The following is a 17,107-nucleotide window of genomic DNA, read 5'->3' as shown; positions in this document are numbered from 1 at the left end:
AGGGACTACAGATAGGCCCACTTTTCAAGTGAGCATATCGGGACGTGGGGTGAGTTTCTTGCCCCTCAAGATCACATAGTGATACTGGTGGATTCAGATTTGAACCCAGTAGGTTGGCTCCAGAGTTCTTGTGTTTATGTTTGCAAACAATGATCAATCCATATTAGTTGAATTCAGTGAACAAAGGTAGCATGAATGCCCGGTTCCTACTGAGGGACTTCTCTCCTGTTTTTGTACAGCGGCCCAGAGATCTAGAGCTTTATCCCACTCTACAGTAGACTCTTGTCAGCCTCTCTTTGGGGTCAGGGGGATGCAGATGTTCCCTGTATTCCTAAGAACTGATTGCTGTTTCAACCTGAGCAGATGGCCCCCAGATTGTCCTTACTGAGGGGCTCCCACGGTCGCAGCCCCACCCACCACCCAATTAGGCCTGGGTCCCTAACATCAAGACCAGTCTGGCTTCCACCTGGTCATTGTGAATCACAGGGAATCTTTACTCTACATTTGCTGTGCCTTACTGCTGAGGCCATTTACTGCTGAGGGTAATGATACTATGTAGGGTTTACTTTTAACCTAACGTATTAAGTGTTAAAATTACTGGAGGGTTCAAAATGCCTACCAGGTGTATTTGACTTCCCAAGGTAGCATTCCCCGAGCAGGTTCCCTGGAAGCATCTATCCATAGGAGGGAATCAGAAAGAGAGCCCTGGAATGGCAGGGGAACCACAGAGATTGTTTCCCATCTTACAGAGAGGGCACAGTGGGATGCCTCTTGTCACCGTGGAGTTGCTGGGAGAAATGTGGTGTGAACCAGACCATGTGGCATGGCAGGAAGGGTGTGTGGTTTGGAGCTGGGGGGCTGGAAATGAAGCCCCAACCTCTAGGACCCACTAGATGAGAGATTGCATCACCCAATTTCTCCAGACTTGCTTTCCCACCTACAAAATGGGGATAATGCCTAGTTCACCAAGCGATTGTGGGGATCCAAAGGAAGTGTCAGAAGTGACTGTCACTTGAAAACTGCTCCACAGATGCGTGATGACAGTAGCAACCAAGGCATTCTGACTCTGAGCTCCGTGGTCTTCCTTCAATTGGCTCACCTCCCTTCTCTCCACACTGACGGAAGTGGTGCCTGGGAATCTGCATTTTAACACGTTTACCAGCAGATTGGAACGTGCTCTACTGTCTGAGACCCGCTCAGCCACGGCTAACGCCAACACAAAGGAAGTGCCTCTGGTTTGATGAAAGCCTCCCCTTTTTTGGCCTGAGACCTAAATGAGCCTGGTTTTTATACTGGCCATGCAGCTGGAGGGATCTGGGGGCTGGCGGGCAGGCTGAGTGGATATAGCTGAGGAGAGCTGCTGCTTCCTGCTGGACCCCTGGATCAGAGAAAGTGGGTGAAAATGTGTCTGAAACCCAAGCCTCCTCCGGTCTGAGCGGGAAGGCTGAGGGCCACAGCCGGGCAGGTGGCCCTGGTAAGCTCTGCGGCTTAGCAGTCTTGCCGGACAGCTGCCACCTGCCACCTGCTCTGTCCAGCTGGGCTGCTGAGAACCCATGACTGGGTCACCATGCGTCTATAACAGAACTGTCCTGAGTGCATCCTGGGGTGAGGGGAGTGCGGCGGGGCGGGAGGGGAGAGGGGACTTCAGGCTTGGAAGAGAGGCAGCCTCATTGCCCCCAAGGTGCCCTTGATGCTGAAATTACTCCATCCACCACAGGTCCTGAAATCTGCCTCAGAACTGCCCCAGTAGAACGCTCTTCCGGACAGCCTGGCGTGTGAGGCCGTGCCCTATCCCTGCACTATCCCTGCACTATTCACTACACAGGTGCACTACACAGGGAGCGATACTCCTTTCTTGAGAGCTTCGTCCCCTTGTGACTGCCAGGGAATGCCAAGCACAGGAAACGGCAAGGCTCTAGACTGGGGCAGGAGCCAGTACCTTTCCTTTTCGTGCCCTCGCTCCCTGCCCTAATGGCATGAAAATCCCCCAGCTCTGCCCCTCTGCATGTTGCTGGTATTTTCGAGGCTCTTTACCAGGCCGAGGGCTGCTTGGTCAGGGGAGTGTGTTGAAGCAACGCTCTTGGTCTCCCTCGGGCACTGTCCAAGAAGCCACTGCTGGAAGCCTCCCTGGAAGAGGCCCCTTCCAAGCTCAGCACTGCCTCTGAGGATGGGGTGTCGACCTGAGCATCCTGTGAAGGGCCTGTGGTCGCAGGGCAGGGGCTGGATGACAGGATAGCTTCCTCCCCAAGACCTCCACTCTAGGAGCTGTGAGAGCCCCTGCCTTGCTCAGGAGAATCAGTGGCTGGTTCACACTATATCCCTCCCTCTGGCCCATAGTGGTAGAAGGAAAAACACAAACCCCTTACATTTGCAGCACTATGTTTTCCAAAGTCCTCTCAGGATGCTCTCTCATCCTTGGATTATCATGACAACTACATAGAGGAGGTGACACGGTTCCTATCTTATAGATAAACATGAAACGCCCAGAGGGACTCCAAGGGACTTAATGGTGATCATTGATTTGGGAACCAGCCAAACCTAGATCCAGACTTAGTCTTTCTAGTTCTGGATTCCCACTGTCTCATGGCTTGAGGCCTTTGCACACTATGAGAAGGCCATCCGCGAGCTCTCTAGGCACAGATGCATGGATGGCTGAAGCTAGCAAGCATGGATTTTCCCAAAGTGTGCGGCCAGGCACTCGTGAACAAAAGATTAAAGAGTCACATGAGGTTGGAAAATAAATGCATATTATATAGTGTACATTAGAATATTAAAAGCTCTAAAACACACCTCGTTGAGGAATGGGATTGATACGGTGCAACCTGAGGTCTCCAAAACTTGTTTGGGAATAGAACCTTTTTCCTTCCCCTACATAATGCCTGTTAACACGGCACACCAGATTTCTGTTCCTCAGACCTGCTCCAGAAGGGATGAGCCAGGCTCCTTCACAATTATGCGATGGTAAAGGAACACAGATGAGGGGAGGCCACTCGTTTCTGTACAAAGGAAAGGAAATTTCCATGCCTCCCAATGCCCCTTGGCCCATCAGGAAGAGGAGCTCCTGCAGGACTCCTTCTGGTCAGGTCTGTGACCTGGACTGCACAGAATCACCCTCATGCTTCCAAATCTAAGCCTCTAATTATGGAATGCTGGAGCCAATTGTTAAATTTCCAGAAAATTTGTGAGTTAATTGTTAAAATATCAGGAACTCGAAGCTGGCCATGGTGGAAGTATTTACACTACAGAAATCATCAAACATGACAAATTGGGGCTCTCCCCATCTGGTTAATCCCGAGAGCCCGTTTACCTGTGCAAAACTGATCTGGATGTTTTTCGAAATTGTTAGAAAACTTGGAAAGGGCTGTGACACCTGGCGGGGGTTGGGGGGTGCGCCGCAACCTGACATAGAAGTCCTTGCTCTTCAGAATCCCCAGCCCTCCTGCCTGGGAGCCGAGAACTGCATGCAACGGTAATCTCCCAGCTATAACCCCAAATGAATCAGAAAGTGCCTTCTGGCCTTTTTACCTTGATATCAGTTACCAGCCAGTGTCTCCAGAATTGAGCTTTGGGAGAAGACCTGCTTGGGGCATCTGGATCCACCATCACCAGGATGTAGGTTGCGCCCTGTAACACATTCACCAAAAAGAAATGTAGCATTGGAGTTCGAATTCTGACAGGAAAACTGCAGGGTGCTGGGTCTCCTTTTTTTCTCTATTGCAGCTGAGAGTGGCTGACCAACCTTTATGGCTTTCTACCCAAGTCTATCTTTGTTCTGGTGACATTCCTCTTGTGTCATGTGTTTACTCTCAGAGAAATGAAGTTTATTAAGTAGACAGCTGAAAAGCTTGGCTTTCCCTTTATGAAGAAGAATAAATTAGGGGCACCTGGGTGACTTAGTTGTTGAGCACCTGCCTTCGGCTCAGGTCATTATCCCGAGGTCCTAAGATCAAGTCCTGCAACAGGCTCCTCACAGGGGGCCTGTTTCTCCCTCTATGTCTCTGCCTATATCTCTGTATCTCTTATGAATAAGTAAATAAAATCTAAAAAAAGAATAAATCAAACAAGTATATTTACTAAGCATCATGCTAGGTGCTCTGATGGAAACAAAGAAATTTAAAACAGGGCTTCTGCTCACAAGAAGTTCACACTAAGTTGGAGCAACTTATCTGTTAATTTGGCAAACAGAGGAGAACTTAGTCTGTGTCAGGAACTCTACCAGTTGCAAGGAATACCAGGATTCATTCATCCCTTCTGCAAGCATTTACTGAACACCTACTATGTGCCAGAAATCGTTCTATAGGCTAGGCATCCAACAGAGAACAAGACAGTGTGAGCCTTACTTTCAGGAAGTTTTTCATTCAAGGGAGGAGACAGAGTTTAAAAAAAAAACAACAACCCAACCATAAGGAAATGTCCAATTGTGACTAGCACTGTGATTAAAACAAAATAGGGTTGTGCAGGCGGGAGCAAACAATATGAGAGGAGGAAACAGCCAGTACAGAGGCCTTCAGGTGGGAAGGAGTGAGGGTTGGGAACAGAAAGAATATCATGTGACTAGGGGTGAGCAAGGGGGAGGATGGACAAGGCAGGGTCAGAGATCTGGGTGGGAGCCAGGCCACAGAAGGCTTTGTGGTGGGCCTTGGTAGGGTCAGGTGGAGGGTTTTATTTTTTCTGTTCCTCCAACCCTCACTCCTTCCCACCTGAAGGCCTCTGTACTGGCTGTTTCCTCCTCTCATATTGTTTGCTGCCTCCTGAACAAGGAGGTGAGGGGAACACCTAAAGAACAGGTATCATGAAAGCCAAGCCAGAAAGTGTTTTGAAAAGGAGGAGGTGGGTCAACTATGTTGAATTCTGGTGAACGGTAGAGTGAGAGGAGGATACAGATGTGACAGTGTGATTGGACAACTTGAGGACACTGTTAACTTGGCAAGACCAGTTTCAGTGGAGTAGAAAGGACTGAGGTTTGTTTGGAATAGGTGGAGATAAGACAGGAGATGAGGAATTGGAGATATTTTGTAAAGATGATAAAAGAAATTTTAGTGTGGCAGTCAGCTGAGACATGGAGTGGCTGTTACTAGATGGGAAGGAAGAGTCAAGAGATCTTTAAACAATTTTTTTATTATACTTTTAAGAGATAGGTGACAGTCAGTCATATCTGCAGGCCAGTGGAAATGATCCAGTAGAAAGGGAGATATAAGTGACAGAGAGGAGAAAGGGGACGTGGCAAGAGCCAAGACTCTGAAAAAAGGATGGAGACAGGATCCAGACCAAAAGTGGAGGGACCAGTCTCTGGTGGATGCAGAGGATACAGGTTCAGATGCACGGAATTGGAGAATGTGATGATGAGGAATGAGGAAACTCCTATTTTCTCAGCGAACTAGAGGCAAGGTCATTAAGGGAAGGCGGGTTATAGGAAGTTTGGGGACCAAGAAAAAGATGTGAAATAGTCATTTTGGAAAGTGAGAAATTGAATATACCACAGGTTTGTAGTAAGGTTCCTAGGTAATACTACATTCCACATTTGTGTGCTTTTAACTTTTCAGGTGCAATCGTGAAATAAATGGTAGCTGGGTTTCACTTGGATAGGGACTCAAGCTGGTCAGTATACTGGATGAGAAAGAGTGGGAGAGTACGATATGAATAAGGTAAGTAGAGAAGAGACTGGGCTCCTCTTCATCTGAAGGAGATGTAGCTGTGGAACAATGTGCGAGGGCCTGAATGTTTACCAAGTGCTAAAGGGACACGGAGAATGAGCCTATACCTCTCTATCTTAGGAATCCAGGCAGCCTTCACAGCGTTGTCTTTTGAACTTGATCTTGAAGAATGAGCAGGGTCAGGAAAACAACTCTGTAGGCAAAGGGAAGTGTCTGTGCAAAGGAATGGGGCTCTTTGGGGAATGGCAAGAATCTTGGTGTGCTGGGACGAGGGGCGTCTGTCTAGATGAAGCTGAAAGGGACTTGATAATAGAGAGCATTTCATGCTCTCTAATTCTAAACAAATTTGTTTTGCCACAGGACCCACTGAGATTGTTTCAATAGACAACTGACATGATTAAGTCTGTGCTTTGGGAAGGCATACAATAACATTGAGTAAAAAACTAAAAGAAGAGCAAAAAAGAAAAAAAAAAAAAAAAGACAACTGGAGATATCCTGAAGAGAGATCACAAAGCTTGAAAGCGCAAGTAGTAATAATGAAGACAAATAGGCATTTGTACTGTGTAATGCACAGCATGAAGTGACTGGATAGGGCCGCTGCAGGAGAGGGAGATGTCTCGGATGCCCCTGATAGTCTATCTTGGGCAAGTAGGTGGACGACGGTGCCAGGAATACCACGAGTAACAAATTTGGGAGACTGTGAGTTTGGTGTTAAAAAATGTAGGAAGGGGTGCCTGGGTGGCTCAGTTAAGTGTCTAACTCTTAATTCTGACTCAGGTCATAAACTCTGAGATCGAACCCTGAGTTGGGCTCCGTGCTCTACGGGGAGTCTGCTTGGGATTCTCTCTTCCTCTGTCCCCCTCCACTTGTGCTCTCTCTCAAATAAATAAATAAAATCTTGACAAACAAACAAACAAACGTGCAGGGAGAGATATCCCTTAAATGGAGCTGTGAGGCTGGAGCTCTCTCAAGACTTACTATGTGAGTAGTGGGCATGAGGATGGAAGAGACTGTCGGGGAGAAACAGTACAGTGAGAACAGAGTGGCTAGGCTGGAAGTGGGGAACTCCAAGGGGTAGGGTGAGTTGGGAGGAGAACCAGGGGCCATAATGTCATGGATGCCAAGACCGTGACCGCCAAAAGAGCAGTCAAAGAAGGAGTGGGGTGGGGTCAGTATACTAGAGCCATCAAGGGAGAGGACCACATGCAGCATTTGCTCTGACAATTGAGGAATCACTGGCAACTTGCCAAAGAGATAAAAATACTGTTGAATGTTAAAAACCCCCAAAAGTCACTGAACCACATAATGCTATAGGAAATTAAATAGAGAATCTGAAGATAAAGTCAAAGGAAATCTCTAAGAACTCTGAAGAAAAGGATAATCAGATGAAATACTAAGGGGAGAGGCGCCTGGGTGGCTCAGTTGGTTAAGCATCTGACTTCAGCTCAGGTCATGATCTTGGGGTCCTGGAATCCAGCCCTGTATCAGAATCGCTGCTGAGTGGAGAGTCGGCTTGTCTCCCTCTCACTCTGCCCCTCCCCTGACTTATGAGCATGCATCAACTCTCTGTTAAATAAATAAAATCTTAAAAAAAGAAAATATTAGGGGGAAGGAAGGATCATATCCCAAAGAGCCCGTGTGCACGTGTGTGTGTGTAATTCCCACATGTTATGTTATTCCCACATGTTATTCCTTACATGTTATTTAAGATATGATCTCATTGTCTTTGTTAACCAGCAGAGTAGAAGACCAAAAACATCTATCATACACATGTATGTCGCCTATCCATGGAAAGAGAACCAAGAAAACTGAAACTGAAATGTTGACTACCTCTAAGTGATAGGATCATGAATAAAATCCCAGAAGCAAAAACTGTATAATTGATGCTCCCAAGAATAGGTTCTAGCCAAAGTGATAAGCAAACAAAAAGAAACAAAGTGTAAATACTGTAAAAGAAATAAAACCATCTATCTCTTTCTTTGAGTTAAACTTTTTTTTAAAGATTTTATTTATTTATTCAGAGAGAGAGAGAGAGAGAGAGGCAGAGAGAAAAGCAGGCTCCATGCAGGGAGCCCAACATGGGACTCGATCTCGGGTCTCCAGGATCAGGCCCTGGGCTGAAGGCGGCGCTAAACCGCTGAGCCACCCGGGCTGCCCTAAACTTTTTTTTTTTTTTTTGCAAGTGACATGACTGCCTACATGAGAAATCCAAAAGACTCAGTTGGAAACATCTAAACTTAATATTTAGTACAATGAGTTGTTATGTAATGCACACAAAATCAGTACTTATTCATAATGGTCAGAAAATACATTTTTAAAATCCCATTTACGATTGTAATAAAAAACATAAAATATTTAGAAATAAACTTGATGAAAAATCCAAGACTCAGACAAAGAAGCCAAAACACTACTGATGTGCATAAAAAGAAAACTTGAATTAGATGTGGAGACACGCTATGCTTTTATTTATTTATTTATTACATGCTATGCTTTTAAATTGAAAGAATCATTTACAAATGTGTAATATCCTTTAATTAATTAACTAATTTAACATAAATCTAATCAAAATCCTAAAAAGATGTTTTGGGAACTTCATGGAATAATTCTAAAGCTCAGAATAGAAGACAAAAATAATTAACCAAAGCAATATTGGAAAACAGGGAAATGGTATTGATTTTGTAGATATTAAAATATATCATAAAGCTATAATAATTCAAACAACATGGTATTGATTAAAGAACAAGTAACTAGAGGAAACAAAGTAGAAAATCTAGAGATAAACCCATGTCCTTAATATATGTGTGCCTAATAAATGATCAAGTTCTCCTTGAATATATGGTATTTCATATATGACAACATTATTTCAAACAAGTAGGGAAAGGATAGATTATTTTTTAAGTGCTACTGAGACAACTGGCTCACCATGTGGAATAAACTTTAGTCTCTATTTCTTTCATATGCCAAAACATTTCCAGATTTAAATGTGAAAATGAAAAAAATCTTTAAAAAGTGATTTAATGCAATTTAGTAAATTCATGTAATGGAATACTCTGTTAGAATTAGATCTTTATATTTTAATATGGAAAAATATCTAAAATATACTAGTGAGTGAAATAAGCTGCTGAATAGTGTGAATGGTATCATTTAAAATGTGCAGGAAAACTTCATATATCTAACTATATATATATTTATAGATATATTTGCATATGCATAGAAAATGTCTGGAAAAGTACACACCAAACTGTTAACAGTAAATGGCATGAAGGAAAAGATTGATATATTTAACTAGATATAATTTTGAAACTTTTATATGACAAAAAAAAAAGCCAAAATAAAATTCGAAGATAATGCTGGGAGAAAATATTTACAAGACCTATGATAAAGGGTTAATAATATCCTTAATATATAAAGTACCTTTTAAATCAATAAGAAAAAGAGTAATAACCCAATAGAAAAATAGATAAGCAACATGAATAGGCATAAATTCATTAAATAATAAGTACAAATGATCAACAAGCATATGAACAAATGTTCAATTTCATTAGTAATCAAATATATGCAAATTTTATAAAATAAAATCCCATTTTGCCCAAGAAATTGACATATATATTTTTTTATGTTTATTCCCAGAGTTTTTAGGTTATGTTGAAATAAGGGGTAGGTTATAAAATGTTATGTAAGATATGACCTCATCGTCTTTGTTAACCAGCAGAGCAGAAGACCATAGACGTCTATCATACACATGTATGCCCTTCTGTGGAAAGACGACCAAGAAAACTGGAATTGAAATGTTGACTACCTCTAAGTGATAGGATCATGATGTACTATATTCTTCTTCGTGCTTTTCTGCATTTTCCAAAGTTTGTGCAAAAAAATGCACTGCTTTTACACATAGAAAAAAAAGATTTGTACTTAAAAAAAGCTACTGTAAGAAGTCCCCAAACTCTCATTTTTCTCCTGGTCAGACAACGCATAGAGGAATTCTTCTCTATGGCAGGCTTCTCTTTCTTCTCAATCCCACTTGCCACAGCGCCTCCTGGCCCCCACCTGCAGCTCTCCCACACTGGTGTCTGCTTCTTTAGATGTTTGTGGGTGAATCCCTGTTGCATAGTGCTCTCTGAGGTGGCTACATCCTGAGGTTTACCCTAGATCCTCTCCCTGCTAAGTAACCTCACAGCAGACCTCTTCTAACACTCAGCAGCAAAGGCTTCTGTGGTGCTGGTCTTTTGCCTTCTCTCTCAATGCAATCAGGGAGCCGGTTTTTAGCCCTTTCAAAGACCCCAATTGCCAACAGAAGTTCCCTAGCAAATATTTAGCAGAAGTGGGTTGATGTTCAGCATGTGAACTGGGAAACAGGCTATTCAAGAGCCTGGCTCATAGCTAAACTCCTTGAAATCTGACCCAAGCACCCAATTTTTTCTCTGCTGGTCCTTGGAGCGGATAGGCTGGCATAAAGTGGGGTGAAGGAGATGAGCCAGTCTCCTGGCACATGACACTAATGCCTGACCATGGTGAGCCATCCTCTAGGCACAGCCCAAGGAGAACGTGCAATCGGTACTTTCAACAATGGCTTTGTCTCCAGAGATTTTTGTACTTGCCACATGTCTTCTTGCCTGAAACTATTCTGTACTTCTTGGGGGGCGGGGGCGGGTATTGCATAGACCTAGTAAATGCCAGGCATGCAGGAGGTACTCATGAATTTTTTAAAATTTTTATTTATTTATTCAGAGAGAGAGAGAGAGAGAGGCAGAGACACAGGCAGAGGGAGAAGCAGGCTCCATGCAGGGAGCCCGACGTGGGACTCAATCCCGGGTCTCCAGGATCATGCCCTGGACTGAAGGCGGTGCTAAACCCCTGAGCCACCCGGGCTGCCCCAGTACTCATGAATTATTGTTGCACTGTGGGCTGGAGATCTTGGCCAAGTCTTTCTCCTCTCTGGTTTATTCCTAGAAAATGAGGGGACAGATAGATGGTCTACTTACCTTCAGATTCTAACATTTATTCAGTGGCTTCTGAGGTGTCTAGATATCAGGTGAAACTGATCCTGCTAAATGAGACAACAGTCTCTCTTCAGGGTATTTATCCAAAAGAATTGAAATCGGGACCTCAAAGAGATGTCTGCACTTCTATGTTCATCACAGCATTATTATAACCAAGATGTGAAAAAAAAAAAAACCCTCCATGTCCATCAGTGGATGAATGGCTAGAGACACAACGTAATCTATATCTATCTATCTATCTATCTATCTATCTATCTATCTATCTATCTATCATCTATCTGTCATCTATAGTGGAGTATTATTTAGCCTTAAAAAAGCCTCTGTAACAAAGGGGATGAACCAGGAGGAAGTTGTGCTAACTGAAATAAGACAGTCACGTGAAGATCAGTACTGTATGATTCAATTTATATGAGGTACCTAAAATTGCCAAACTCATAAAAGGAGAGAACAGTGGTTGCCAGGGTTGTGGGGAAGGGGAAGTGGGGAGCAGCTGCTTAATGGGTAAGAGCTTGCGTTATGCAAGATGAATACGTTCTAAAGATCGGAACAACATTGTGCCTGTACTTAATAATATCATATTGTACACTTCAAAATCTGGTAAAGGGTAGATCTCACATCCTTACCACAATAAAATAGAGTTTAAAAATGAAAAATAGAAAAAGTAAGTAATTCTACTTGAAGAAAGCAGGATGGAATCAATGTGCTTGTCAAACATTCTGCAAATCTCAGCATCTGATAGTATGCTTTGCTGGTGAGGCTGTGGAGAAGCTTCCTGCATGACTGTGGGGAAGTGAAGTGGGGGCAATTTTACCTGTAGGCTCAGTGATCCCACTTCTGTGATTTTTTTCCCTCTAAAGATATCTGCACATTTATGAGACAATTTGTATGTAAGGTATTCACTTCAGTTCTAGACAAAGCTGAATAATAATAACAAAAGTCGGAAATAACTCAAGTGTCCATCAGTTGGGGATTGGTTGATAAACACTGGTACTCGCAATGGAATACTTTATAGGTGTTAAAAACCATGAAGCTCTCTAAGATTGGATAGGAAAAGCTCTCCAAGATAAATTAAGTGAAAAAATGCAGAACAGTGTAGATTATCTAGGAGCTCACTTTTACAGAAGAAAGAGAAAATAAAATAAGATATTTCTTTACAGTGGCTTGTATTTACATAAACAAACTCTGGGAGGATACTTAAAAAACCTAATAGAGAATGCCAGTAGGGGATCCCTGGGTGGCACAGTGGTTTAGCGCCTGCCTTTGGCCCAGGGCGCGATCCTGGAGACCCGGGATCGAATCCCACGTCGGGCTCCCGGTGCATGGAGCCTGCTTCTCCCTCTGCCTGTGTCTCTGCCTCTCTCTCTCTCTCTGTGTGACTATCATAAATAAATAAAAATTAAAAAAAAACTAATAGAGAATGCCAGTGGTAGTAGTAGTGGGGGTAAATGGGATGGACCTCTCTTATCTACGCCTGTTCTACCATCTTGTTTTTTGAGCCATGTGAACATACAGTTGGCCTTTGAAAAAACCTGGGGTGGGCTGGTGAAAATCCATGTGTAACTTTTGACTCCCCCAAAACTTAGCAGCCTCCTGTTGAACAGAAACCTTACCGCTAACATAAACAGCCAATGGACATGTATTTTATATGTCATACATGTTACATACTATATTCTTACAATAATGCAAGCTAGAAGGAAGAAAATGGAATACAGAAAATCACGAAAGAAAATATATTTACGGTAGTGTAGAGTATTGATCGAAAAAAATCTGTGGATCAGCGGACCTGCACAGTTCAAACTCCTATGGTTCAAGAGTCAACTGGATAACCTGCTAAAAATAGACTGAAGTTGTAAAATAAAGAGAAATGTATAGTAATCACATGGTATTATCTTGAGACGTCAGCCTCTAGTCTCTCCCTCACCAGCTGAGAGGTAAAGAGGGATGACCTTGTCCCTTTGCTGCAAGCAGAGCTCCGAGAATCCTCATGCTATTTGTGGAGGGCACCAAGGTGAAGGGCAACCCATGGACGAGGGCCATGGACTCCATGGTGCAGGGCCTGAGCAAGGTGCAGGAACTCACATTAACAAATCACGATGCTTCCAGACGATGGAGACGGCACAGAAGCAGAGTTAAAGTTAGATCTGGATTTGTCCAGGTACATTTTTTAAAGCAGCTACATCGAAGTATAATTTCCATACTACAAACTTCACTCCTTTTAAGCATACATTTCAACAATTTCTAGTAAATTAACAGAGCTGTGCAGCCATCACCACAATTTAAATTTAGAACATTTTTATCACCCCAAAAAGAAACCCTTTGCCATTTACAGTTACTCCCTGTTCTCTCCAACCAGCTCCAGGCAACCACTAATCTACTTTCTGCCTTTTCTGAACATTTCATGTAAATGGAGTCATATAATACGTGGTCTTTCGTGCCTGGCTTCTTTCAGTCGGCAAAATGTTTTTTTTTTTTTTTTTTTTCGGCAAAATGTTTTTGAGGTTCAACTATGTTGTTGGCACGTGTCAGTGCTTTATCCCTTTTTATCGCCAAATAGTATTCCACTGTATGGGTCTCGGTATGCATTGCATTTATCCAGTTGATGGACATTTGGGTTGCTTCTACTTTTTGGCAATTATGAAGTGTGCAGCTATGGACAAGTGTGGATATATGTTTTCAATTCTTTGGGGAAAATATCTGAAGTGGAATTGGAAGGTCGTACAGGAAACTTATGTTTAATGCTTTTTAAAACTACCAAACTGTTTTCTAAACTTGTCGCACCATTTTGCAACCCCACCGGCAGTGCATGAGGGTTCCAATTTCTCCACATCTTCACCAACACTTGGTACCATCTGATTTTTGGATTGAGGTCATTTTAGCAAGTATCAAGAGGCACCTCACCATGTTTTTAATTTACATTTCCCTAATGACCAGTGATATGGAGCATCTTTACAGGTTCTTATTGACTATTCATGTATCTTTGGTGAGGTGTCTGTATGAATCTTTGTCTCTTTTAAATTTTTCTTTTTATTGTTCCAGAAGGAATTTCAATAGGTGTGTCCCATCTGGAGGTTAGGGGAAACGGGAACAGTAGAGTGGAAATGAAGGAGGGAAAGTGGGAAGAAGAGGCCATTGACTTTGAACTCTGATCTGAACAGTTGTCAGAATCAGATATGCCTCATCCTTGAACATCTGGCTTCCGTCCTCAACCACCATCTGTACGTGGGGTTGTCTACTTACTGCAGCTCACCACGACACTGATTCTTCCTGCAGGGAAACGTCAGCCTCACAGGTAGCCACCACAGTCCAGGTGAGCAGAAAGCACCCAATGACACTGACTCCTCCCATGCCTAGTGAGCTAAGTCTTCTGTCCTCTGCCCCACTGGCCACCCTCAGAGACACCGTTGAGCCCCAATCTCCCCTGCTTTCCATCCTGGTTTTTTTCAGCCAGAGCCTCTTCCGCTGACCTCTTGCTCAGCCATTGGTCCTCCACCACACCATCATTCCCCAAATACTCTTTTCTTCTTTGCCTCAGAGCCAGTCCTCATTTCTCCTCCACCTCCAGACTCGGCCACTCTGCCCTGCAGAAATGCCACTGAGGAATACACGTCTCCCCTCTGTCCTCTGTCTCTCCATGAATTGCTCTACTTCCTTGCTTTTGCCTGGATCTCCCCTAAAGGGCCCCTTCCCCTGGGCACTCTCAAGGGCTGGTGTATGTTCTCTCGTGCCCCACAAACCCTGGGGTCAGGAGGCCATTGTTCCCTGTCGCCACGTCCTTCTTTGCGGCTTAGGCCATTCAACCATACATCTTCTTTCTGTCCTGTTGGCTGTTACTATGATCTCATGGTTGCTCCTGCTCATTCATCGAAGACACTGGCACCTGCTTAGTCTTCTTTTCTTCCCTTCATCCTGCTGTCATCCCAATGACTTCACACACATGTGGAATACCTGTCTGTCCAGCCCCATGGATGCTCTGGGTCCTGCACCTCCACATCTCAGACAATCTTCTCTTTCTCTATCTCAACCATCAACAGTCGTTCCCTGAAACTCGTCATCCCAAACTGTTCCATCTTCAAAATTCACACTAATTCTGGCCTCAACTTCCTCTCTGTTCAGCTTGCTTCTTCAACTCTGCTTACCAGAATTAGTCTTTGACTTCAAGGGGCCTCCTGACCACTGGCAACTGTCCCTCCTCCCTGTCCATCAGTTCCCTCTGTGCTCGCCTGCTCTCCACTTCATAGGCAAACCATACAGAAGAACTCTCAACACATACTGTCTCCTTTCCTTACTTCCTGTTTACTTTTTTAAAAAAAATTATTGCAGTATAGTTGACAGACAGCACTGTATAAGCTTCAGGTGTACAACATTGTGATTCAACAGTTCTAATGGGGAGCTGGATGGATGTGCAAGTAATCCAGGATCCCTTGTGCTCTAACCAGGGGCACACTGCTAGTGCTGCAGGAGCCAACCTGAGGAGGTAACTAACTCTGCCTGGGGTGACCAAATAAAGCCTCCCAAGAGGATGCTGCCTCTGAGCAGGGTTCTGGTGAATGGAAGTTTGCCCAGGAGGGAAGCCATGCTGGGCAAAGCAGCAGCATACACAGAGCCACAGAGATGTGAACGGGAGACACGAGTTGTTCTGTGTCTGGAGCCCAGAGTCCCCAAGGCCCAGGGGCTGAGGCCTGGAGAGGCAGCAGAGGCAGCCAGCATAGGTGATGAGGAAGATGGCAAGTTTGTACATGCCAAGGAGGTTTGTAAATGGGGGTGCATGGGGTCATACGGCCAGACACAAGTGTTAGACATGGAATTCCTACAGGTGGTGGAGGGGTGGATCTGAATAGGCACAGTGACAGCTGATCATGTAAGGGATGGGTCACGTGGCTCAAGAGTGGTCATTCCCAGAGTAGACCAGTGAGCCACACTCTCTGTAGCTCAGAGGTTCCGCGCAGGGTAAGGGACTGATGCGGGGGTGCACCCTTGAGTCTCAAGGCCCTCTCCCTCCACCTTGCCCTTCAAGGAGTATGTGTGCCTGCCTTTCTCAGACAGGAGAAACAAAAAGTATTCGGACAGAATATGACAAGATTTTGGTAGACAGTCCCGAGTCCTAGAAGTACTGAGAAGACGGGGCTTGTGTTAGTCCTGTCTTTTATTTTCTCATGCTTTAACATCTGAAGCTTTGCTGATCCTGGAGGGGCTGCCAATTCCTAGACAGCAAACACTCACCTGAGAGCACACTCTTCAAATGCAAGCCTATGAGTCCACAGTTTATACCCTTCACCACTATCTCCTTTATTGAGCTGAGCCACTACTCATCCCATGACCAGGGACCAGACAACCAGGGGCAGCTCCTATGCCCCAGAGCCCACTGGAATTATTCTACTTAGCCAATCCTAACCCTGTCTACCCTGATTATCCTCCCTTGCCCATTTTCCCGCCCCCCCACCCCGCCCATGAAAATCACAGTAAAGACTCTTGCCCATGCTTTCTCCTCACTCCTGCCTCCTGGCAGACCCTGGTGCTTCCCCACATGGCCCTGAGGCGGGGGGGTGTCCTGACTCCTGTCTAGAGATCTGTGAGTACGAATGCTTTCCTTCATGACCATCATTTCCATCTGCATGTCTTACCTTACCTGATTAAAACAAATCCCAGGCACATTTTAGGACAGGGCCCTTGACTCCTTGACTCGGATATCCAGCAAGCCCACTGGAGACTACTGCAAACTGGGGGGTCCAGCATTGCATCTCTCTTGTTTTCAGATAGGACTAGGGATGTGGCTTGTTGCCTACAGTGCTCACTTGTCCTTGAATGGGAGATTGACTGGATATGATTAAGTTTCACAGTCAAGTTGAGTGGAGAGCCATGTTTTCCAAGGCAGTAGTTCTTACCAGAGTGAATATTAGAATCATGAGGGGAGCTTTTCAAAGCTACCAAGGCTGGACCCTTGACTTAAGGGGTCTGGAGTGGGGCCAAGGCACTGGTGTCCATTTGGAGACCAATCCTAAAGTCTGGTTTCCCAGATCCCTGACCCAATCTGCACTAAAATCCTGGCTTCTTTCCTCTTACTTAAGGCACTCTCAGAGAAGAGTGTGTGCCCTCTACCTAAAGAGGACAGGCCTCCCCTGACCTGCTGGAGTCCCTTGTGCCTGGGGCCCTACAGATTAAGGGGCTCAAGCACCAAATCGAGAAGCTGAAGTCACAAACACCAGTCACCCTCCGCTCCCACTAGTCATTATGATGTTGGTTGGAATACAAATTTAGCCCCTGGTGGGTTGATTGTGTTTGAACCTCCCCCACAAAGTTCTGTATGGGAAATCTAGTTAAGAGCCTTCTTCCTGGGGGAGGTTGAGTGTAACAGCTGTTCCTCCCCAGGGCTGATGGTCCCGCCAGGATGCAGTCTGGGTGTTGCCCCTTGAGCCCAAAGCCTTTCATCCCCAGGGACTGCCTCACATTTCACGC

The 17,107-nt window shown here is 44.6% G+C and overlaps 1 protein-coding gene across 11 annotated transcripts in view; it reads right to left on the bottom strand.

Annotated features, from left to right (window-relative positions):
* PEBP4 (phosphatidylethanolamine binding protein 4) overlaps positions 1-17,107 on the bottom strand; it is a 247,095-nt gene that overhangs the window by 92,336 nt on the left and 137,652 nt on the right. For 10 of the 11 annotated variants that reach the window (XM_025463103.3, XM_049100942.1, XM_049100943.1 and 7 more), the window contains one exon: positions 3,526-3,624. The exons of the other annotated variant lie outside the window; for it this stretch is intronic. In XM_025463103.3, coding sequence (XP_025318888.1) covers positions 3,526-3,624 — 99 coding nt within the window. The remainder of the gene's footprint in view (positions 1-3,525; positions 3,625-17,107) is intronic. 11 annotated transcript variants of the gene reach the window in all.

This window comes from Canis lupus, chromosome 25, assembly GCF_003254725.2.
Source record: "Canis lupus dingo isolate Sandy chromosome 25, ASM325472v2, whole genome shotgun sequence".
NCBI lineage: Eukaryota > Metazoa > Chordata > Mammalia > Carnivora > Canidae > Canis > Canis lupus.
The sequence above is the reverse complement of the archived record's forward strand: the minus strand, read 5'-3'. Positions and strand labels throughout refer to the sequence as shown.